At 46.1% G+C, this 25,294-nt stretch overlaps 2 protein-coding genes across 4 annotated transcripts in view; one reads left to right on the top strand and one right to left on the bottom strand.

The window, feature by feature from the left end:
• Positions 1 to 14,125: 14,125 nt before the first annotated feature.
• LOC5513164 (DELTA-alicitoxin-Pse2b) lies at positions 14,126 to 17,770 on the top strand. Its single transcript, XM_001633400.3, has 2 exons — positions 14,126 to 14,193; positions 16,152 to 17,770. The coding sequence occupies exon 2, from the start codon at positions 16,153 to 16,155 to the stop codon at positions 17,542 to 17,544; it is 1,392 nt and encodes a 463-aa protein (XP_001633450.1). The 5' UTR covers positions 14,126 to 14,193; position 16,152; the 3' UTR covers positions 17,545 to 17,770.
• Positions 17,771 to 20,008: 2,238 nt separating this feature from the next.
• The window catches only part of LOC116618669 (FYVE and coiled-coil domain-containing protein 1), a 37,703-nt gene continuing 32,417 nt past the window's right edge, over positions 20,009 to 25,294 (bottom strand). The window contains exons 17-19 of one of the 3 annotated variants that reach the window (XM_032382657.2): positions 23,909 to 23,968; positions 21,364 to 21,473; positions 20,009 to 21,043 (exon numbers count right to left, since the gene is read on the bottom strand). In XM_032382657.2, coding sequence (XP_032238548.2) covers positions 20,998 to 21,043; positions 21,364 to 21,473; positions 23,909 to 23,968 — 216 coding nt within the window. In that variant the 3' untranslated portion in view covers positions 20,009 to 20,997. Of the gene's footprint in view, positions 21,474 to 23,908; positions 23,969 to 25,294 lie in introns of all 3 variants that reach the window. The other 2 variants (XM_032382656.2, XR_007307014.1) reach the window with 2 other exon arrangements.

Here is a 25,294-nt window from a genome sequence, read left to right as displayed (position 1 = left end):
CCAAGAACGCGGCTACGGCTAGAATGAGCAGCCACGCATTTTCGCCAAGGAATTTCACCGCTTCCCCTGCAGTCTTAAACACGAAGTTCGCGATGCTGCCTACTAGCCCGGGAGAAGCTCGCCCAGATTTTCCCGATGGCCTTAAGCCCGTTACCGACCCCTCTGGCCACGGAGGAGAGCGACTTGCCGAGCGACGTCACAATGGCCGCGATCGTCGTCGCTACGGCCAACCCGATAGCGGTGACGGTAAAGATGTACTTTTTGAAGATGGCTTTGATGCTCTCTCTTAGCGGCTTTTGGTTCTCGAGCTCTCGGTTTTCGCGTTCTACTTCGTCAATCTCGGACAGCCTCTCCTCGTTGCGCTCACGGGCCTCTTGGCGGCGACTCTAAGACGTGTTAGGGTCGTCGATGGTCTCCCTGTCTGCGGCTACCACCCCTTGCAGCTCTTGGACTCGTTCTGTGTTCTCCTGGATGACCGCGTCTACCTCTGCCACGGGCCCCATCGCCAGCTTGAAGCCACTCAGCTTTGCAACGTCCTGTCGGACGCCCCCGTCCTCGTTAAACAGCCGTCTTGGTTTAGTCCAACCTCCGTTTTTGAGGTCTAACAGTCCGCACCATAGCCACGCGACTTCGTACTTTATGTGTATATAGTACATGTGTGTACACACATACGATGTCAGTCAGCGATAAACTTGACCCCCAACGAACACCCAGAATTCCTCTGGGGTTGAAAGCCGAGAGAACTGTTCACCGGGTCACTCTCAACCCGTCGACGGCCTCCCCAGGCGAGACGCTATATGTGGCGGTCCCAAAGCTATCGGAAGGCGTCACGCTCGTGCCTGGCTCCTTGAGGGTCGGTCTCCATCTCTCCGTCTCAGCCATGCGAATAATACCGTCGTGAACAACGTCGGCCGAAATCTCGTGAGCCGCCTGAAAATCACGTTTGCAGGAGAAACGCTCCAGGACACCAATCGCTACGACGTCTCCAAGACGTACGAGGAGCTTTACCTGTCCAAGGTCGAGAGAGAGGACCGCCTGGAGCAGGGCATACAGTCAGAAAACACGCGCAAGCTTCGCTCCAAGGCTGGCGATAAAGCGACCAGTAACGCCAAGGAGGTCGCTCTAAACTCCGCCCACGGGGCGAGGTACAACATCCCGCTAGACCATTCTCTGCTGACGGACCACGGCGCGCTCTCCGAGGCGCTGCTCTTCGAGATCACGTTCGCAGCGGTTGACCAGGTAGTAGTCGGAATCGATGCCACCAAATTATCCTATGGCATCAAAAATCTAGAGCTGGAGTACGAAAGCCTGAGGGACGACAACCTCGCCCGGTCTGCATCCGCCGCCTACCAAAACGGCACAACGTTCTTCTACGAGCAAGTGAACCTCCACAAGACCTTCGTGATTAGCAAAGGGATAGACAGCATAATCAACGTGTGAGTGTCAACCTGCCGCGAAGGTCTATGAGTGGTCTGTTACTCCTCTTTGTGGAGCCATACACGGCAGGGGCTCGCGACTCTGAGAAGTTCGTGTACCCCGACATCAAGAGCGTTCGCGTTACAATCGACGGCATGCCAAACAAAGTCTTCAGCCAGGGCCTGCGCCCCACGGATTTCTGGAGGGAGGCGAAAAGGCGGTTCGTCCGCCCCTCCCCGGGGGGGCACAGCGGAGCGCCCGTCGCCCCGGCAATCGGCCCCGAGTCGTTCTATGGCGATAACAAGTTTGCTCTGTGGATCGACCTTCGAACGACGGACGACACTGCTATCCATGGGGGTGGTCTCCGATTGGTCAATACCCGCGACGGTGTGCACCTCGAGATAAAACGCACGGCAAGCGGCTCGGGTAACGTAAACTGTCACGTGTTTGTGGTGGCCGACACCCAAATGAACCTTATGAACGGACAGCTAGAGTCCATACAATACTGAGCACATACGCCGGAGCGGTTTGGACCCGAAAAACGTCCCATTTAACACTCTCATCATGGGCCCGACGTCATGCGGGAAGACCCAATTCGTAGTCGACCGGCTGCGTGGCCCTTTCCGGGGCAAGTTTGACTACATCGTACTCATGTGCCCTACCTTTGTCTACAACAAAACATACGATGGCTTCGGCGAGGGCGACAATCGTCTGTTTGTCATCGCACCTGAGGCGGGTCGGATCGACATACTGCTGAGGTTTGTCTCCGCTCTCTTCGAAGGCACTAATACGCTAATCATACTCGACGACTGTGCGGCCAGGAAAGACGTAAAGAGGCGCTCTGACCAGCTCGTCAACTTGGCGTTCAGCGCGCGCCACGTGGGTATCAGCGTGTGGGTGATCACGCAGCAGCTCACCAGCATCACGAAGCCGTTCCGCGAGAACATCGCGGCCCTGGTGGTCTCCTATACCCCGAGCAAGGCGGACATGAAAGCTATCCTGCATGACTACGGCGCGGAGCTCTCAGAAGAGAAGATGAAAGAGTACATGAAGGTACTCAAGACGAAAAAGTTCTCGAAGTTAGAGTTTTGCTTGCGTCACCCTTATACCATCGCCCTAGTTGAACGGTAACCACCGGCCTGGGGCATAACGTATATGCACCTTAGCCACGGCATGATGAGCGACGAATACTTTGAGAGTCTTCTTGAGGGGACGCCGCAGGCCTCCCGGCCGTCGAGTCGTTGGACTGCTCGACGCATCCTGCCGGGACGGCAACCGGAGGTGAGCAAACTGAGATAGCAGACGCGAGGGAGAAACTAGCGATTCTCGTAGCCTCGGGGAAGTCGAGAGAAATGGTCGGCAAGCCGGCTAGATACATCCTCGCAGAGGTTGCGGCCACCAGATCGCACGGCAGACTCGGCGCAGTGCTTGGCTCCCTAGCCAAGCACCCCGACCTCTTCGGACCCCAAGCCGCTTCGGGCCGCCACTCGTACCCAGGCCTCTTGTGGCGCCACTCTCCATACCTCGGATTTCGCTCCACGAGCTTCACACCACTGGGCACCACCTTTGCGTATATGGCATCTGTGCACACTTGGAGGACGTCTTCGCGAGGGAACCGCCTCAACATGCGTCGCAACGCTATGTTTGTGTACGCCAAGACGAAGGCCCTGATATGGTACCATTGTGAGCGCCGGACTCCGTCTTTGTATTGGATCAGATGAGCCCCGTCGGCATGCTCGAAGTTAAGTAAGTGGTCGGTGCCCGCAAGGAGGTTCGTCAGATACGCGGCTTCTTCACGGTCGCGGACTACGATCGAGGACTCGTCGCCATGGCGAGCGCACTTGCCTACGAAACGGACAGCGAGATCTCGACCCTGCGAATCTTCGCCGCCGGGGCCGAAGTGGGGGAACTTGATGGAGTCCTTTTTTTCCGAAGCTATACAACACCTCCCTCGCCGCGGCCATGGCGAGGTCACCCGAGTCTAGCAGGTCCTTGAGCTCTGGCGTGGTGATCCAGCCCTCGTTTTGTTCCAAGTGCTGCCCTACCCTCCCGGAAAAGTAGGGGTGGCAGGCCTCAGAGAACTCCCACTCGGTCAACTGAATGGCCCCGGTCAGTTGAAGAACCTCGCTCAATGGCCGTCCCGCAACATCCGCGATACGATACACGTTCGTAGGGAAGCCGTACCAGATCAATGGCGTCCGAGGCGCCGCCGACGATACTGTCCTCGCATCCTAGGTACGCCGCACGCATGTCGATGTGCACATGAGGCTGCGCCCCTAAGTTTTCCTTGCTATTCCACACTTTGGACTCAACCTGCGCCGCTCGCCAGACGTCCCTGTATTTAAGAGGCGTTGGCCTGATGTTTTCTCTTTGGGTCCACTTCTTGAAGCGATACCCTATTGCGCCGCCCATCGAGTGCGTAGCTCTGGTGTACTCTTGGTAGGCTGGGTGATCATCAGGGAGCCATTGAGGATCATGTCCAGTCTCGTCTGTAAACGCCCTGTCGATAGCCTATCCGTCTTGTCCCGATCGGTACAGTTTGCCTTCGTGCGTGACTATAACACTCCCACACAGCCTGCTTCTGGGGATCGCCCTGTTTATAAAGCGGATGAGCACCTCTCGCACCTTCGCCTCGTGCGTTCTTGCGGCGGCACTGGTAGCGCCAGGCGCTGCCTCTCCCTGACATAACGAACGAAGCTCCCTCTCAGCCTCGAAGTCTAGGCCGTGGATGCTCGCGATCGCAGGTGGTTCAGTCGGAAGCTCCGCCCAGGCGTGGTTATTGTGGCAAGGGATGCGGATTTGTGTGTACCCCTTCTCGTACTTCCCCGAGTCCCACAGGACGTTGCCCAGGGCGTCCACGGCTACCAGCTTTATCCCGAGCTTCTTTTCCATCTCAAAGCGGTCTTCTTTGTTGCATCCCGTAGTGGCCAGCTTCTTGTCGAATCGCTCGAGGATCTTGCCTCGTGTCTTGGTTAGACCAAGGGAGCGCGAGGTGCCGCGGTTCCTCAAGAAGTCGGCAACGTAGCTCACAACACAGTTAACGAAGGCGTCACTCCCCTCTCGCACAAACATTGGCCCAGGCTCACCATTTTGCTCAGGTAAAGGGCGAAGCTCGTATCTCACGTAGACGAAGTACTCTCGCCCTTTCTCCCAAATACCCGCATCGATGCCTTCCAGGGCGCCGACTGCGATTTGGCCCCCCTTTTGACTAACGACCCACCGATCTTGTGCTCCGAGCGCCCTTCCTCCTCTGTGATTGGCGACAATGGCTCCGCGGGGGCCTTACCAACTACCGTGAAGAGTCTGTAACGCCGGTCGGGGTCTACCATCTCGAGCACCAGCGGAAGCACTGCGTTCGCCCACAGAGACCCACCACACCGAGCCGTCGTCATTAATATCAGGCCCCCGCACAACCGGCTTTAGAGCAATGACACCTGTAAAAACCTCCTGGTAAACACTGGCGCTTATGTCTTGGCCCCGTAGAGTGGCATCCACGCTTGGGAACCGACGATGGGCGCCGCCGACGAAGAGAGAGTAATACTTCTCGGGGTCTAAGCTCTCTGGGCCCTCTTGCCGCCGTCCCGGCAGCAGAGGGACGAACTCGCGCCAGACCTCCTCCGTCCACACCTTCTCCGGTACGAGCGGCTTAAGCAGCCTGTGTTTGACATCGTCGGGGATGTCCTCGTCCAGGATGTTCTGGACCAGCCCTGCCAGTACGGCGGGCGCCTCTTTGTCACGCATGCTATCGAGAATCTCCTCTATGTGGGCGTCCATGTTTGGGCACACCTTGAGCCACCCAGTCTCTAACTGAGAGTTTGGGTATGCCCTGCGCCACCCAGTCACTAATTGACCGCACCGCGGGCTGCGATGTCAGACAGGACGAGTGCGAACCATTTCCGAGCGCGCCTCTCGATGCCACGCATCTTCTGCCCTTTACGATTCGCTCCGAAGGGGCGGCACAGCCGCGTCTCCGACTGAGTCCCTATGCCGCAGACCCTACACGGCACGGGGAGGGGGCTGCCCTTACGGAGCCTTTGGAGGTGCACCTTGCAGTAGGTGTCCATGCACCTCCGGCCGCACGTGTTTGCGTGGCCGATCTTTAGCCACCCGCAGTAATCTTTTCCGCACTTCATCCTTCGAACGCTCGGTATACCACAGGACAGACGGATGTCTAATTGCAAGTCCAACGCCTAATTAATTATTCATGCACGCGAAACACCTGCAGCCCTAATTAATTATTCATGCACGCGAAACACCTGCAGCCCTAATTAATTATTCATGTACGCGAAATCTATTTGGCCTACATTAGCTTCTGCCGATTGTTTATGTACGTGAAACCGTTTTGGCCTTCACGTACGTGAAGCATTATCTGCCTGATATATAGAGACGGGGCTGGGAGGCCCGGAGGGGCGATCCGCGCCTCCCAGGCCGTTTCACTGAAACTCCCTGGTCCCCCCCTCACTATATCGTACAAGCTATGTACAAGCTATGTATGCACGTTCAAGGTATGGTAAAGAAATTCTCAAACATTCCCTGAGCCGGCGGCAAACGGGACTGAAGAACAGTTGGGAGATGTATAAGAGCGGGACCTTTACATCTTGTGAGAAACCACGGCACCATGCATGATAGCTTCCCTGGTGATGGTAACCTTCCAGTGTTTGTGTCTTAATGCAAGAGTAAGAAATGGGTTTTAGCGTTTCACCTTATTTCTCACTCGTATCATTAGTATATGAGCCTTCACACACCCTGAGTATATAAGCCTTGACACACCCTGAGTATATAAGCCTTAACACACCCTGAGTATATGAGCCTTGACACACCCTGAGTATATAAGCCTTTACACACCGAGTATATTAGGCTTAACACACCCTGAGTATATGAGCCTTGACACACCCAGAGTATGAGCTTTTACACACCCTGAGTATATGAGCCTTCACACACCTTGAGTATATGAGCCTTGACACACTTTGAGTATATGAGCCTTGACACACTTTGAGTATATGAGCCTTGACACACCTTGAGTATATGAGCCTTGACACACCCCGAGTATATGAGCCTCGAAACACCTTGAGTATATGAGCCTTGACACACCTTGAGTATATGAGCCTTGACACACCTTGAGTATATGAGCCTTGACACACCTTGAGTATATGAGCCTTGACACACCCCGAGTATATGAGCCTTGACACACCTTGAGTATATGAGCCTTGACACACCTTGAGTATATGAGCCTTGACACACCTGGAGTATATGAGCCTTGACACACCTGGAGTATATGAGCCTTGACACACCTGGAGTATATGAGCCTTGACACACCCCGAGTATATGAGCCTTGACACACCCCGAGTATATGAGCCTTGACACCCCCCGAGTATATGAGCCTTGACACCCCCCGAGTATATGAGCCTTGACACACCCCGATTATATGAGCCTTGACACCCCCCGAGTATATGAGCCTTGACACCCCCCGAGTATATGAGCCTTGACACCCCCCGAGTATATGAGCCTTGACACACCCCGAGTATATGAGCCTTGACACCCCCTGAGTATATAAGCCTTCACACACCTTGAGTATATAAGCCTTTACACACCTTGAGTATATGAGCCTTCACACACCTTGAGTATATGAGCCTTCACACACCTTGAGTATATGAGCCTTCACACACCTTGAGTATATGAGCCTTGACACACCCTGAGCCTTTTCACACTCTGAGTATATGTTTCGTTCTGCACGAAATGAATGACGCAACTTTTAATATGAATTTTCATTAGTGACGTAACAACTTATAATTAATTACAACCACAAGAACATTATCCTAAGCGCGGAAAACAACTAAGACGCCAACGGTAACTATACTTATTTTATGATTTCCAAATATAGAATGTAATTGTACTATATCTTAACAGATTTTGAACTTATCAACCTACTTGAATCATCAATTGTAATAAACTACAAGTTTGGTTAAAATGTTTAAGGCGTTGATGTAAAACCCGTGCTTAGCGATACATTCGAAATCGAAGTGATGCTGAAGACTTGAAGTCGAAGATAAAAGATACATAGATGGCAGAAGCAGCCAAAACAGAAAAACGTTCTGCAAGAACGAAATTTACCAGAAAGAAGAACGGCCTTCTTAAGTCTTTTTCACTGCCCTAGGGTGGGTTATCTTAAGTCGTCTTCACTATCCTTGGATGGGTTTTCCTAAGTCATCTTTACTGCCCTTGGGTGGGTTATCTTAAGTCGTCTTCACTGCCCTTTGGTGGGTTATCTCAAGTCTTCTTCACTACCCTTTGGATGGGTTATCTCAAGTGTTCTTCACAGCCCTTGGGTGGGTTATCTCAAATCTGCTTCACCGCCATTGGGTGGGTTATCTCAAGTGTTCTTCACTACTCTTGGATGGGTTATCCCAAATCTGCTTCTAAAAAGCTGGTCAGTAGACTTTGAGAAAGTCTATTCTTACCCCAGAGTGTGCAGTTTTGTCTTAGATTGACAGAATTTGTTGTCCCAGGAGTCAGGATTTCGACAAGCTTCCTTTTTTTCCAAAATGTCTCAAGTCTCATTCTCAAGTCTTCTTCACTACCCTTGGATGGGTTATCTCAAGTCTTCTTTACTGCCCTTGGGTGGGTTATCTCAATTCTTCTTCACTGCCCTTGGGTGGGTTATCTCAAGTATTCTTCACTGCCCTTGGGTGGGTTATCTCGAGTCTTCTTCACTACCCTTGGATGGGTTATCCCAAATTTGCTTCACTGCCCTAGGGTGGATTATCTTAAGTCGTTTTCACTGCCCTTGGGTGGGTTATCTCAAGTCTTCTTCACTACCCTTGGATGGGATATCTCAAGTATTCTTCACTACCCTTGGGTGGGTTATCCCAAATCTGCTTCACCGCCATTGGGTCGGTTATCTCAAGTGTTCTTCACCGCCCTTGGGTCGGTTATCTCATATCCTCTTCACTGCACTAGGGTGGGTTATCCTAAGTTTTTTTCACTACCCTTTGATGGGTTATCTTAAGGCTTCTTCACTGCCTTGGTGGGCTATTTCAAATCTTCTTCATTGCCTTAGGGTGGGCGATCTCAAATCTTCTTGACTGCCCTAGGGTGGGTTATCTTAAGGCCTCTTCACTTCCCTTGGTCGGGTCATCTCAAGTGTTCTTCACTGCCCTTTGGTGGGTTATCTTAAGTCGTCTTCACTATCGTTGGATGGGTTATCTTAAGTCTTTTCCACTGCCCTTGGGTGGGTTATCCTGAGTCTTCTTCATTACCCTAGGGTGGGGTATCTTAACTCTTCTTAACTACCCTTGGGTGGGTTATCTTAAGTCTTCTTCACTGCCCTTGGGTGGATTATTTTAAGTCTTCTTCACTGCCCTTGGGTGGGTTATCTTAAGTCTTCTTCACTGCCCTTGCGTGGGTTTTCCTAAGTCTTCTTCACTGCCCTTGGGTGGGTTTTCCTAAGTCGTCTTATCTGCCCTTGGGTGGATTATTTTAAGTCTTCTTCACTGCCCTTGGGTGGGTTATCTTAAGTCTTCTTCACTGCCCTTGGGTGGCTTTTCCTAAGTCTTCTTCACTATCCTTGGGTGGGTTTTCCTAAGTCATCTTCACTACCCTTGGATGGGTTATCCCAAATCTGCTTCTAAAAAGCTGGTCAGTAGATTTTGAGAAAGTCTATTCTTGCCCCAGAGTGTGCAGTTTTGTCCTACATTGACAGAATTTGTTGTCCCAGGAGTCAGGATTTCGACAAGTTTCCTTTTTTCCAAAATGTCTCAAGTCTCAATCTCAAGTCTTCTTCACTACCCTTGGATGGGTTATCTCAAGTCTTCTTCACTGCCCTTGGGTGGGTTATCGCAAGTCTCCTTCACTGCCCTTGGGTGGGTTATCTCAAGTCTTCTTCACTACCCTTGGATGGGTTATCCCAAATTTGCTTCACTGCCCTAGGGTGGATTATCTTAAGTCGTTTTCACTGCCCTTGGGTGGGTTATCTCAAGTCTTCTTCACTACCCTTGGATGGGTTATCTCAAGTATTCTTCACTACCCTTGGGTGGGTTATCCCAAATCTGCTTCACCGCCATTAGGTCGGTTATCTCAAGTGTTCTTCACCGCCCTTGGGTCGGTTATCTCATATCCTCTTCACTGCACTAGGGTGGGTTATCCTAAGTCTTTTTCACTACCCTTTGATGGGTTATCTTAAGGCTTCTTTACTGCCTTGGTGGGCTATTTCAAATCTTTTTCATTGCCTTAGGGTGGGCGATCTCAAATCTTCTTGACTGCCCTAGGGTGGGTTATCTTAAGGCCTCTTCACTTCCCTTGGTCGGGTCATCTCAAGTGTTCTTCACTGCCCTTTGGTGGGTTATCTTAAGTCGTCTTCACTATCGTTGGATGGGTTATCTTAAGTCTTTTTCACTGCCCTTGGGTGGGTTATCCTGAGTCTTCTTCATTACCCTAGGGTGGGGTATCTTAACTCTTCTTAACTACCCTTGGGTGGGTTATCTTAAGTCTTCTTCACTGCCCTTGGGTGGATTATTTTAAGTCTTCTTCACTGCCCTTGGGTGGGTTATCTTAAGTCTTCTTCACTGCCCTTGGGTGGGTTTTCCTAAGTCTTCTTCACTGCCCTTGGGTGGGTTTTCCTAAGTCGTCTTATCTGCCCTTGGGTGGATTATTTTAAGTCTTCTTCACTGCCCTTGGGTGGGTTATCTTAAGTCTTCTTCACTGCCCTTGGGTGGCTTTTCCTAAGTCTTCTTCACTATCCTTGGGTGGGTTTTCCTAAGTCATCTTCACTGCCCTTGGAGGGGTTATCCCAAATCTGCTTCTAAAAAGCTGGTCAGTAGATTTTGAGAAAGTCTATTCTTGCCCCAGAGTGTGCAGTTTTGTCCTAGATTGACAGAATTTGTTGTCCCAGGAGTCAGGATTTCGACAAGTTTCCTTTTTTCCAAAATGTCTCAAGTCTCAATCTCAAGTCTTCTTCACTACCCTTGGATGGGTTATCTCAAGTCTTCTTCACTGCCCTTGGGTGGGTTATCGCAAGTATTCTTCACTGCCCTTGGGTGGGTTATCTCAAGTCTTCTTCACTACCCTTGGATGGGTTATCCCAAATTTGCTTCACTGCCCTAGGGTGGATTATCTTAAGTCGTTTTCACTGCCCTTGGGTGGGTTATCTCAAGTCTTCTTCACTACCCTTGGATGGGTTATCTCAAGTATTCTTCACTACCCTTGGGTGGGTTATCCCAAATCTGCTTCACCGCCATTAGGTCGGTTATCTCAAGTGTTCTTCACCGCCCTTGGGTCGGTTATCTCATATCCTCTTCACTGCACTAGGGTGGGTTATCCTAAGTCTTTTTCACTACCCTTTGATGGGTTATCTTAAGGCTTCTTTACTGCCTTGGTGGGCTATTTCAAATCTCTTTATTGCCTTAGGGTGGGCGATCTCAAATCTTCTTGACTGCCCTAGGGTGGGTTATCTTAAGGCCTCTTCACTTCCCTTGGTCGGGTCATCTCAAGTGTTCTTCACTGCCCTTTGGTGGGTTATCTTAAGTCGTCTTCACTATCGTTGGATGGGTTATCTTAAGTCTTTTTCACTGCCCTTGGGTGGGTTATCCTGAGTCTTCTTCATTACCCTAGGGTGGGGTATCTTAACTCTTCTTAACTACCCTTGGGTGGGTTATCTTAAGTCTTCTTCATTGCCCTTGGGTGGATTATTTTAAGTCTTCTTCACTGCCCTTGGGTGGGTTATCTTAAGTCTTCTTCACTGCCCTTGGGTGGGTTTTCCTACGTCTTCTTCACTGCCCTTGGGTGGGTTTTCCTAAGTCGTCTTATCTGCCCTTGGGTGGATTATTTTAAGTCTTCTTCACTGCCCTTGGGTGGGTTATCTTAAGTCTTCTTCACTGCCCTTGGGTGGGTTTTCCTAAGTCTTCTTCACTATCCTTGGGTGGGTTTTCCTAAGTCATCTTCACTGCCCTTGGGTGGGTTATCCCAAATCTGCTTCACCGCCATTGGGTGGGTTATCTCAAGTGTTCTTCACTACTCTTGGATGGGTTATCCCAAATCTGCTTCTAAAAAGCTGGTCAGTAGATTTTGAGAAAGTCTATTCTTGCCCCAGAGTGTGCAGTTTTGTCCTACATTGACAGAATTTGTTGTCCCAGGAGTCAGGATTTCGACAAGTTTCCTTTTTTTCCAAATTGTCTGAAGTCTCAATCTCAAGTCTTCTTGACTACCCTTGGATGGGTTATCTCAAGTCTTCTTCACTGCCCTTGGGTGGGTTATCGCAAGTCTTCTTCACTGCCCTTTGATGGGTTATCTTAAGGCTTCTTCACTGCCTTGGTGGGCTATTTCAAATCTTCTTCATTGCCTTAGGGTGGGCGATCTCAAATCTTCTTGACTGCCCTAGGGTGGGTTATCTTAAGGCCTCTTCACTTCCCTTGGTCGGGTCATCTCAAGTGTTCTTCACTGCCCTTTGGTGGGTTATCTTAAGTCGTCTTCACTATCGTTGGATGGGTTATCTTAAGTCTTTTTCACTGCCCTTGGGTGGGTTATCCTGAGTCTTCTTCATTACCCTAGGGTGGGGTATCTTAACTCTTCTTAACTACCCTTGGGTGGGTTATCTTAAGTCTTTTTCACTGCCCTTGGGTGGATTATTTTAAGTCTTCTTCACTGCCCTTGGGTGGGTTATCTTAAGTCTTCTTCACTGCCCTTGGGTGGGTTTTCCTAAGTCTTCTTCACTGCCCTTGGGTGGGTTTTCCTAAGTCGTCTTATCTGCCCTTGGGTGGGTTATCTTAAGTCTCCTTCACTGCCCTTGAGTGGGTTTTCCTAAGTCATCTTCACTGCCCTTGGGTCGGTTAAGTCTTCTTCACTGCCCTTGGTTGGGTTATCTTAAGTCTTCTTCACTGCCCTTGGGTGGATTATTTTAAGTCTTCTTCACTGCCCTTGGGTGGGTTATCTTAAGTCTTCTTCACTGCCCTTGGGTGGGTTTTCCTAAGTCTTCTTCACTGCCCTTGGGTGGGTTTTCCTAAGTCGTCTTATCTGCCCTTGGGTGGGTTATCTTAAGTCTCCTTCACTGCCCTTGAGTGGGTTTTCCTAAGTCATCTTCACTGCCCTTGGGTCGGTTAAGTCTTCTTCACTGCCCTTGGTTGGGTTATCTTAAGTCTTCTTCACTGCACTTGGGTGGGTTATCCTAGGTCTTTTTCACTGTCCTTGGGTGGGTTTTCCTAAGTCGTCTTCACTGCCCTTGGGTGGGTTTTCTTAAGTCTTCTTCCATGCCCTTGTGTGGATTATCCTAGGTCTTCTTCGCTGTCCTTGGGTGGGTTATCTTAAGGCTTCTTCACTGCCCTTGCTCATAAAAAATATCATCAACTATTTGAGAACTAAAAGTTAATATTTTGGCTTTCCATAGGAGTTATATAGCCCTATCATATCAAATTAGCGGCGGATTTAGAGAGAAGGGGGTTCAAAAATGCCAGCACGCCTTGGAATCAGTCACCTCTATAATAAGTCCAAAAAGCGAAGGCTCTTCTATTTTCAAAGTTATATTTATTTCAATAAAAAATTTCGTTACTTGGCAACAGCTAAGATAAAAAAAATAGCACGCAAGGTTCACAGGGTCCATATAGTGCAGCCCCAAGTGTCCAAATCTGTAATCCCATCACTTTTTATCGCTAACACTTTGAATGACGCACTAAAGATTCTCTGCAGCAAAAACAGGCATGCTTAGATGACGTCATGCTGAGGTACCATATCGTTGCCCCTCCCTTGACAGGCACATGGCATTTGCCAATGTTGGTTGTCTAATGTTGTCTCTCTTAGTCACAACTATAAGTTATTTTATTCATGGGAGACTTGTTATTACATTTATGGTTAACATGACTTATTACACACGCACATGGGCGAAATGTTCTTACATTTATGGTTGATTGTTTATTACATTTACGGGGGATTTGTTCTCAAGCAATAAAACGCATATCCCGTGTCTGTCTAGGTTTTTACAGACACGCGGGGGATGATGGGAGAATTGATAAAAACGTGAATGTAACGAGTAGGAGGCGAGGCGTCTTGTCTATGCTTGGAGGTGTCTTGTTTGTACACTGATTAACTTGGACTTGGAGCACGCGGCAAAGAGCAAAAGCGACTTAGCGGCCGTGCCGACCAGACAAACGCAGAAAAAAGATTGATTTGTTAACAAGGTCGACAGATGATTTCGCTTTGAAGCGTTCCCTTCTCCTTCTTCTTATCCTCCTCTTGACAAAACTAGTAAAATATTCGTGTAAGCTAATAGACTATGGGACACGATTCTACCAGTATGTAACGCAATATGCGAGACAACTAATAACCTGTAAGCCAATAGAACCCGGAACCCAATAGATATGATTCTACCAGTATGTAACGCAATACGCGAGACAAAACCAGTAATATAAACCGTAAGCCAATAGAACCCGGAATCTGAAAGACTAACAGTAAACAACTCAATGCTTTTGTAATTCTAGACTCAGACTTTGTAAGGAATATTAACAACTAGAATTAACGAATGATCGTGACTTAACACGGGGAGCCAGAAAATGTGTGTTTTATACGGCTTCCAAGTGTGTCCTATGGTTCTAATCCATGTCTACTTTACAATTGGAATTCTTCATTGGAGTCGTTTAATAATTCACAGTAAAACGTAAACTTATATGTTACCACAGGCACTATTTCATTAGCTAACCCAAAAAAAATGTCATTAATCTTTTAAGTGTTCTTTTTGTGCTATAAGATTGGGGTAAGATCTCGGGATTTGGTTAAACGCCCTTGACCATCTTTGAGGTAAGCGCAAATGTTTTTGTATAATCATATGATTTTTTTCCCTCCTCCCTCTCCACTCCTTCTTCTTCCTCCTTTTCTCCTTCTCCATTTTCTTTTATTCTTGTGACGCTTCTTTCATAAAAGTTTTCTCCGGAAAACCTGTTCCTTAGACCCCCTTTTCACAAAAATTTGTTCGAATCCCGAACTTGAAGATGAAGTGTAATATGCTTGGAACCCCTGCTGTGGAACTGCTCTGCCCGAATTAGCCTGCGTACCCAGCGTCTCCTTCTCCACTCTTCCTCCTTTTCTTCCTTTTTTCTTCTTCTATCTTCTCCCTATAGTTCTATCTTCTCCCTATAGTTCTACCTTCCCCCTATAGTTCTATCTTCTCCCTCTAGTTCTACCTTCTCCCTATAGTTCTACCTTCTCCCTATAGTTCTATCTTCTCCCTATAGTTCTATCTTCTCCCTATAGTTCTATCTTCTCCCTATAGTTCTATCTTCTCCCTATAGTTCTATCTTCTCCCTATAGTTCTATCTTCTCCCTCTAGTTCTACCTTCTCCCTATAGTTCTACCTTCCCCCTATAGTTCTATCTTCTCCCTATAGTTCTATCTTCTCCCTATAGTTCTATCTTCTCCCTATAGTTCTATCTTCTCCCTATAGTTCTATCTTCTCCCTCTAGTTCTACCTTCCCCCTATAGTTCTATCTTCTCCCTATAGTTCTATCTTCTCCCTAGTTCTACCTTCCCCCTATAGTTCTATCTTCTCCCTATAGTTCTATCTTCTCCCTAGTTCTACCTTCCCCCTATAGTTCTATCTTCTCCCTATAGTTTTATCTTCTCCCTATAGTTCTACCTTCTCCCTATAGTTCTACCTTCCCCCTATAGTTCTATCTTCTCCCTATAGTTTTATCTTCTCCCTATAGTTCTATCTTCTCCCTTAGTTCTACCTTCTCCCTATAGTTCTATCTTCTCCCTATAGTTCTACCTTCTCCCTATAGTTTTATCTTCTCCCTATAGTTCTACCTTCTCCCTATAGTTCTATCTTCTCCCTATAGTTCTATTTTCTCCCTATAGTTCTATCTTCTCCCTATAGTTCTATCTTCTCCCTATAGTTCTATCTTCTCCCTATAGTTCTATCTTCTCCCTATAGTTCTAGCTTCTCCCTATAGTTCTATCTTCTCCCTATAGTTCTACCTTCTCCCTATAGTTCTATCTTCTCCCTATAGTTCTACCTTCTCCCTATAGTTCTATCTTCTCCCTATAGTTCTACCTTCTCCCTATAGTTCTATCTTCTCCCTATAGTTCTATTTTCTCCCTATAGTTCTACCTTCTCCCTATAGTTCTATCTTCTCCCTTAGTTCTACCTTCTCCCTATAGTTCTATCTTCTCCCTATAGTTCTACCTTCTCCCTATAGTTCTATCTTCTCCCTCTAGTTCTACCTTCTCCCTATAGTTCTACCTTCTCCCTATAGTTCTACCTTCTCCTTATAGTTCTACCTTCTCCCTATAGTTCTATCTTCTCCCTATAGTTCTATCTTCTCCCTATAGTTCTATCTTCTCCCTATAGTTCTATCTTCTCCCTATAGTTCTATCTCCTCCCTATAGTTCTATCTTCTCCCTATAGTTCTATCTTCTCCCTATAGTTCTATCTTCTCCCTATAGTTCTATCTTCTCCCTATAGTTCTACCTTCTCCCTATAGTTCTATCTTCTCCCTATAGTTCTATCTTCTCCCTATAGTTCTATCTTCTCCCTATAGTTCTATCTTCTCCCTATAGTTCTATCTTCTCCTTATAGTTCTATCTTCTCCCTATAGTTCTATATTCTCCCTATAGTTCTTTTTTTTCTTCTTACGTCTTTTTTCTTTATAATTATAATCTATAATTTATAATCTTTTTGTACCTTCTCTGGTCTAATTCTTAGCTTAACATTGTCCTTATTGCGTGATTTAAAGAAATGGCATCTTCCGTTCACACAGAATGCTTACTATTGGAGTTCTCTTGCTGTTCAGTCTGGCCCAAGCAGATCCCGAGGCCAAGCCCGTAGTCAAAGAAGTCGGTCCGCTAGGGCAGGGCTTCAACTTACCAAATCAAGACCTTCTTTCCAAACAGCTTGCTCCAAATGGGGCGAATATCGCAAATGCTTTCCCAGATAAGTGTATCAAGACGTGGTCAGGGAAGAGCCAAAGCACAAGAGACACGGTGCACTTCGAAGACACAAGACAGGTGTACAACTTTCTCAATTCTGCCGTCAAGATTGATGCCGAGTTGGTGGGTTCATTCACCTTTAAGACGTCCTTAGATGCCGTCACGAATAGTATGACCGCTACCAATGAGTCTGTGGAGGGAACAGTATTACGCGTGAGTGACCACAGCATGAGCCAAGCTTTGAGTAGGGATTGCCTGAATAAAGTCGACTTCAAGGACAAGTTCATGAACGACTTCAAGAAACTTCCAAGTGAAATCCGCAACCCTGAAGATTCCTGGTCGTGGAAAGATTACAGCCACTTTATCAAGACCTACGGTAGTCACATGGTGACAAGCGTCACGTATGGAGCAAGTATCTACAGCTACGCGTTCTCAAGATCCGGCTCTCATCGCACCGAAGACGATTTCAGAATCAAAGCCTGCCTGGCGTTTCAAGGCCCAACGGTTCTGAAGTATATGAAGGCTAACCTGAATGCAAGTGCATGCTCCGGGATCACCAGCGAAGATATACAAAGGGTTTCAAGGTTACATATGAACGACAAGGTCGTTGTTCGCGGTGGGACGGCTGAAACGAGAGCAAAGCTCCTGCACAAACGAGACCCTGCCCTTGTTGAGCAGTTTCTGAAGGAAGGCAGACAGACGCCGACACCTGTACAGTACAGCTTCACTGGAATCTGGGAATTGTTGAGTGCAAGGTTCTACGGTACCGATGATCAAGCGAAGGTTCGAAACCTGGAACAGTTTTTCAAGGGTTTCCTGGCATTCGGCTGTAAAAAAAAGACTGTTCAAGACACGACAACAACAAAGTTTAACCTAGCACCATTTTCTTCCTCAAGTAATCCAATCTTCCAATGTTTACTGCGTGACCCAGGATGCAACAATGACAAGGACTGCAAGTACCATGCCTTCAAAGGATGCAAGTGCGATGGAAAAACGTGCGTGGACAACAAGTTGGTGGATCGGGGAGATGGTAGCCAAAAGAAGGTGGCGGTTAGCTATGACGAGGGGGACACAAGCGAGGTTCCCGGATGCGAGTACCAGTTTAGATTCTTCAAATGCAAGTGTACAACTAAACCTGGCTATTCTGTTATCTGGCAAAGCGATGGCTTAAAAGACGAGCCCCAGAATGATGAATCTAGTGGATCGGGAGGAGACGAGGTGTGACAACATAGAAAACTTACAGATAACAATCATCGAAAATTGAAATGGAAACAAAAACTGAATCCCTAAAATAACACTGAACCCTTTAGTATCCCCTAAACCCTTTAGTATCTCCTATAGCACTATGACAAATAAATTAATCGCCCCCCTTATCGCAAATTGACAGCTATGTTAAATGAAATGAATATTGCAATGTTGTAAACGAACATTAAAAAGGAGTAAAATCCGAGTACAGTTGTAATGGTATCAGCGGCGGGAGGGAGGGAAGATACCTGATGCTGATTGGTTGTTTGAAGGAATATGTAAATATAAAATCTATAGAGATATAGGATATGTAAATATAGAATCTTGGTGGAAAAGTAGCTAACGAGCGTTTTCTTCGAAAACATGCTCCTTGACCAACATTTCATAACAATAAGTTTAAAGTCCCATTTTGGTTTGAAGTTAACGAATCCTGAGCCTGGAGGTTAAGTGTGTTTTTTTTACTTGGAACCCTACCTCTGCGCACGCTCTGCCCGAATTGTTTTCCAGTTGAGTAGCCTGCGTAGCCAGCGTTACCTTGGTTTTCATTGGAAGTTTGACCAAGCGAAGAGCTGGGCAAAACACAAAATTTCGTCCTTGTAACCCATGGAAGCGCTTGCAACAAAGGCTAAAGTTGAGATGCAAAAAGGGTCTAAAACATTAACTCTTATTTAATTTTTGGTGGGTGAGCAGCAGACATGCGTCTGACAGCTTTTGGCTGATTAACCCATTGACCCCTAAACCGGCCTGTGCCGACCGTGAGAGACCACAACCAAAACAATGCATAAATGCAAAATATATACAATGAGTACAGGCATTATTCTAAGGGATAAATGGCCTTAAAGTTATGCATCCAACGAAGGTGATAGCAACTTCTCTTCGTAGCTCAGTAGAAACAGCAGACATCAACAAAACACACAAACACATCGCAAGACACAAATTGATACCTTTATTCTGATTCTCCAGGTCCATTTCCATGACCTCCAATAATGATGATCCTTTTCCATGACCTCCAATAATGATGATCCATTTCCATGACCTCCAATAATGATGATCCATTTCCGTGACCTCCAATAATGATGATCCATTTCCATGACCTCCAATAATGATGATCCATTTCCATGACCTCCAATAATGATGATCCATTTCCATGACCTCCAATAATGATGATCCATTTCCATGACCTCCAATAATGATGATCCATTTCCATGACCTCCAATAATGATGATCCATTTCCATGACCTCCAATAATGATGATCCATTTCCATGACCTCCAATAATGATGATCCTTTTCCATGACCTCCAATAATGATGATGATGATGATTCCTTGAAAGCTTCTTGAGCCATCTTGCTAGCATCACAGATTACAAAGCATTCTGGGTTATCCACACAAAAAATTGGCATGGAATGACCAGTCAATACACCTCTTCCCAACGTTAAAAAAAAATCAAATCAAAATCATACAGGTCCAGAATAGCACGGTTATCAATTTTGGAATCAATTTGGTTTCAGAAAAGACAGCATTAAGAGGAGCTGTGGTGAGTCAATGGAAAATCATTTTTTCATCCAGGCAAAGCCAAACCAATTCATTACCTTCTAACGTATTTTTTTTCTGATATAACGACTGTGTAGAGTAAAAGCCAAAAGTGTCTAGCAGAACGAGTAAAACGGTTAGCATTTAAAGCTGGAAGGATATTATATGTTAATTACACGAGTATACAATAAATATCCTAATGCATATTTCTACCTGTACAAACAGAACACAAATATCTGCTAAACTTCGTAGATATTTATTCATTCTCAGCTTCTTTATCATATTTAACACTGCATATACATACATAAATAGCGGGGAAGGAAGAGTTTAGCCTATGTTGGTGAGGCTTGAGAAGAGTGCACATCTTCTGTCGCGTAGACGGATTTTACACCGGTCGCTTTATGTGACTTGATCTAAATACGCAATTATGGTCTAAATGGTATGCATTAAGCGCATGGCGTTACGATGGTTCAAAATAATGAAAACAGGTTTGGGATCACCCCCTCTCTAGGAAAAAGCTTTATCTGCCCCTTTTTCAAATATATCCAAAACTGAAGGCAATACTGATAAGCAGAAACAACCTAAGTTTCCTACCTGAATCCAAACTGATTCGATTGTTTGACATGCGTATTTCGATAATGACAACAGAGTGGAGCTCCTCACTTTTCCCCTCCTACTCCTACTTCATATCCCCCACTTCCCTTCTCCTTATAACCAACATTGTTTGTCACCATAGAGCCGTAGCAGGGCACATTAGACTGAAGCCCCCCCCCCCCCCTTAACAGCCTCGCCCCAACTGGTAATTTTCTTGAAAATATTGGGGGGGGGGTTGCCCCAGTGCCCCACCCTCTATTACGGCCCTGCACCTCGACACAAGCACAACAGTATCTAGGAAAAAAATAACCACGAAATAATCTGGAATTATCATTTTATTATTTTATGTAAAATACATTATCATTGTGACATGGCATCATTTAATGATAAGCAATTTAAAAAAAAACGACTGATCGTCTATTTGGCAGTGTTTCCTATCTTCAGCGAGATGGCCAACATGGAGTGATGGCTACACACATGGAACGATACTCTATCGTAACCGAACATGGTAAAGGTGCTCCGTAAGGAGAAAAATCCGCTTATTGTAGGATGGTTTATAATCTTGGTAATAAATAACATAACACAGGCAAAGTTTTATAAACGTGAGTCTAACACAGTTTTTAAGCTCCGAAGCCGCGTCCGTGTCCGCTAACAAAAGAGAGTGTTCGTTTACAATTGTCTACCTACGAGAGTGTCTAATTAGAGAAAATGTTTGCTTTCGGAAGAATGTTCGCTTACGGGAGAATGTTCGCTAACGGAGGAATGTTCGTTACGGGAGAATGTTCGCTTACGGGAGAATGTTCGCTTACGGGAGACTGTTCGCTTACGGGAGACTGTTTGCTTACGGGAGAATGTTCGCTAACGGAAAAATGTTCGCTTACGGGAGAATGTTCGCTTACGGGAGAATGTTCGCTAACGGAAGAATGTTCGCTAACAGAAGAATGTTCGCTTACGCGAGAATGTTCGCTTACGGGAGAATGTTCGCCTAAGAGAGAATGTTTGCTTACGGGAGAATGTTCGCTTACGGAAGAATGTTCGCTAACAGAAGAATGTTCGCTTACGCGAGAATGTTCGCTTACGGGAGAATGTTCGCCTAAGAGAGAATGTTTGCTTACGGGAGAATGTTCGCTTACGGAAAAATGTTCGCTTACGGGAGAATGTTCGCTTACGGAAGAATGTTCGCTTACGGGAGAATGTTCGCTTATGAAAAAAAATACAGAGTTTGACTGGATAGCACAAACGACTGTGAGTAGAGGTATTTGAGTGCACCTCGAAGAGTTGACTTTACGCGGTTACCATGGTGCGATCAGCGCTGGAGATTCACTTGTAACGTAATCTGCTTTGAAGTAAATCTGCAACGAGCAAGAAGACGAAGGAATAAGTATTTGACAGAGATAAGATTTATGTGAAAATGACAATACTATGCAATTCAAATGGGATACAGACGTTTTCGTAGAAACTCCAGCTAAAAATTGAATAATCGTTGCTGCAATTATTAAACATCTCCGTATTTTCACAAACGTCTTAACATTCCGAACAGAGGGACGGACAGACAGATTGCTCTTTTCTTCCTGTAAAAAAGGTTTGTGTAACTGCTTGTCATATATTTTTTTAAATAACGTGCGAGTGCCTTTTCAATAAAATCCTGAAAATAGCACGATTTAGTAAAAACCTTGAGAAAGTGTTGTCGAAAACGAGAAGGTACACTCCAGGACAGACCACCATCCAGTCCCCTTCCACAGGAATCTCGTGAGAGCTGTACCGCGACAGCGGAATGATGGTCTAGTAATGAGCAAAGCACAGTGATCAGTACAGCCAGGCCCTCGTATCTAGGTCTATGTTCTCCCCCGGAAACACTCATTAATGGACACACAAAGAAGCACTCTACTGCGTAACCCTTATGAATATACACACAAGCTGATACTGGTTAACCCTTACACACACAAGTTAATACTGGGTAACCCTTACACAGAAGCTGATACTGGGTAACCTTACACACAGGATGATACTAGCTAACCCTTACACACACAGGCTGATACTGGGTAACCCTTACACACACAAGCTGATACTGGGTAACCCTTACACACACAGGCTGATACTGGGTAACCCTTACACATAAGCTGATACTGGGTAACCCTTACACATAAGCTGATACTGGGTAACCCTTACACACAGGCTGATACTGGGTAACCCTTACACACACAGGCTGATACTGGGTAACCCTTACACACAAGCTGATACTCGGTAAACCTTACACACACAAGCTGATACTGGGTAACCCTTACACACAAGCTGATACTGGGTAACCCTTACACACACAGGCTGATACTGGGTAACCCTTACACACACAGGCTGATACTGGGTAACCCTTACACACACAAGCTGATACTGGGTAACCCTTACACACACAGGCTGATACGGGGTAACCCTTACACACAAGATGATACTGGGTAACCCTTACACACACAGGCTGATACTGGGTAACCCTTACACACACAGGCTGATACTGGGTAACCCTTACACACAGGCTGATACTGGGTAACCCTTACACACAAGCTGATACTGGGTAACCCTTACACACACAAGCTGATACTGGGTAACCCTGACACACACAAGCTGATACTGGGTAACCCTTACACACACAGGCTGATACTGAGTAACCCTTACACACACAGGTTGATACTGGGTAACCCTTACACACAAGCTGATACTAGGTAACCCTTACACATACAGGCTGATACTGGGTAACCCTTACACACAAGCTGATACTGGGTAAACCTTACACACACAGGCTGATACTGGGTAACCCTTACACACAGGCTGATACTGGGTAACCCTTACACACACAGGCTGATACTGGGTAACCCTTACACACACAAGCTGATACTTGGTAACCCTTACACACACACAAGCTGATACTGGGTAACCCTTACACACACAAGTTCATATTGGGTAACCCATACACACACAGACTGATACTGGGTAACCCTTACACACACAGGCTGATACTAGGTAACCCTTACACACACAGGCTGATACTGGGTAACCCTTATACACAAGTTGATACTGGGTAAACCTTACACACACAGGCTGATACTGGGTAACCCTTACACACACAAGCTGATACTGGGTAACCCTTACACACACAGGCTGATACTGGGTAACCCTTACACACACAGGCTGATACTGGGTAACCCTTACACACAGGCTGATACTGGGTAACCCTTACACACACAGGCTGATACTGGGTAACCCTTACACACAAGCCGATAATGAGTTAAACCTCACACACACAGGCTGATACTGGGTAACCCTTACACACACAAGCTGATACTGGGTAACCCTTACACACACAAGCTGATACTGGGTAACCCTTACACACACAGGCTGATACTGGGTAACCCTTAAACACACAGGCTGATACTGGGTAACCCTTACACACAGGCTGATACTGGGTAACCCTTACACACAAGCTGATACTGGGTAAACCTTACACACACAAGTTGATATTGGGTAAACCTTACACACACAAGTTGATATTGGGTAACCCTTACACACACAAGCTGATACTGGGTAACCCTTACACACACAAGCTGATACTGGGTAACCCTTACACACACAAGCTGATACTGGGTAAACCTTACACACAAGCTGATACTGGGTAACCCTTACACACACAAGTTGATATTGGGTAACCCTTACACACACAAGTTGATATTGGGTAACCCTTACACACACAAGCTGATACTGGGTAACCCTTACACACAAGCTGATACTGGGTAAACCTTACACACACAAGTTGATATTGGGTAAACCTTACACACACAAGTTGATATTGGGTAACCCTTACACACACAAGCTGATACTGGGTAACCCTTACACACACAAGCTGATACTGGGTAACCCTTACACACACAAGCTGATACTGGGTAAACCTTACACACAAGCTGATACTGGGTAACCCTTACACACACAAGTTGATATTGGGTAACCCTTACACACACAAGTTGATATTGGGTAACCCTTACACACACAAGCTGATACTGGGTAACCCTTACACACACAAGCTGATACTGGGTAACCCTTACACACACAAGCTGATACTGGGTAACCCTTACACACACAAGCTGATACCGGAAAGTTGTTGTTGCCAATGGCCTACCAATCCTTAAATCTGCTGCACAAAGACTGCACAAAAGGAAATCTGGAAGTATTACCTCAATCTCGTCATAGGACCTGGTCTCCGAATCCTTGAATCCCAATCCAAATATTACGCTCTGAAACAGGTCAGAGAAAAACGTTGGTGATAGGATGTGTAAAGAGGTGAAAGGTGGTAGTTCAGACTTGAAAGTACCGCTTTTGGCGGTGGAAGGGGTCTGCGCGTAGCATTAGCTAAAGTCTACATATATAATTTCGGTAGAAATCAACTAGTCAAAGTGAGGGTAAAAAGGTGGTAATTCTGTTAGATTGCACCCCTTTTGGCAGGCTTCAAGAGCTTTACGGCTCATGGAAAAATATAGTTTTCCTCTTTAAAAATAGATACCACATGCAAAAGCTACCAATGGTAAAACAAGTCAATCTACATAAGGATGAAATGAGGATACTAGTAATAATTATTTTTTCATTAGGGAATTAATTATATATAAATGTCAGATGTAGAATATAGTAAAATATGTCAATGGACTCACATGAAAGAGGAGAGGTGTAACTACCACACTTGGACAAAAGCGCATTTTGTTTTATTGGATGGTTGTGGAGGAGGGATGGTTATGGTTTTTCAAACCGAAAAACCATAACAACAACAATTTTAAAGAACTGAGCCATTTTAAACGCAATTAAATTGAAATTAAAATACGATTGAAATTGTATTAATTAGAGCATAGTGTCGAAGAAAAAAAATACAAAACCAACTAGAAAGTCAACTAGAAAGCGTCAGTTGAATCCAATAAATAAAATCCTATAAAAAACTAAGTATGTTGTTAAAAATCCAAGTAGAATAAAAAAGCCCAAACTGTCGTGATCTCGTACCAGAAAAATGAATACAATACCCTGAAGAAGTGTTATTAAAGATGAAAATTTGGCAGAGTTGAATTCCAGTTTTTGGTGTATTGTTAAAAATCCAAGGGTGTTTTAGTTGACTTTTATTTAAATTCTTCGGGTATACAAATTAAGGAAAACAGTAGGTAGTAGTTAGATCCATGCTTGCTTAATGGGTAGATCCATGCTTGTTTAGTGGGTAGATCAATGCTTGCTTAGTAGGTAGATCCATGCTTCCTTAGTAAATAGATCCATGCTTGCTTAGTGGGTAGACCCATGCTTGCTTAGTAGGTAGATCCATGCTTGCTTAGTGGGTAGATCCATGCTTGCTTAGTGGGTAGATCCATGCTTGCTTAGTGGGTAGATCCATGCTTGCTTAATGGGTAGATCCATGCTTGCTTAATGGGGTAGATCCATGCTTGCTTAGTGGGTAGATCCATGCTTGCTTAGTGGGTAGACCCATGCTTGCTTAGTAGGTAGATCCATGCTTGCTTAGTGGGTAGATCCATGCTTGCTTAGTGGGTAGATCCATGCTTGCTTAGTGGGTAGATCCATGCTTGCTTAGT

Source organism: Nematostella vectensis, chromosome 2 (genome assembly GCF_932526225.1).
Source record: "Nematostella vectensis chromosome 2, jaNemVect1.1, whole genome shotgun sequence".
Classification (NCBI taxonomy): Eukaryota; Metazoa; Cnidaria; class Anthozoa; order Actiniaria; family Edwardsiidae; genus Nematostella; species Nematostella vectensis.
This window is presented reverse-complemented; position numbering and strand designations above follow the sequence as displayed.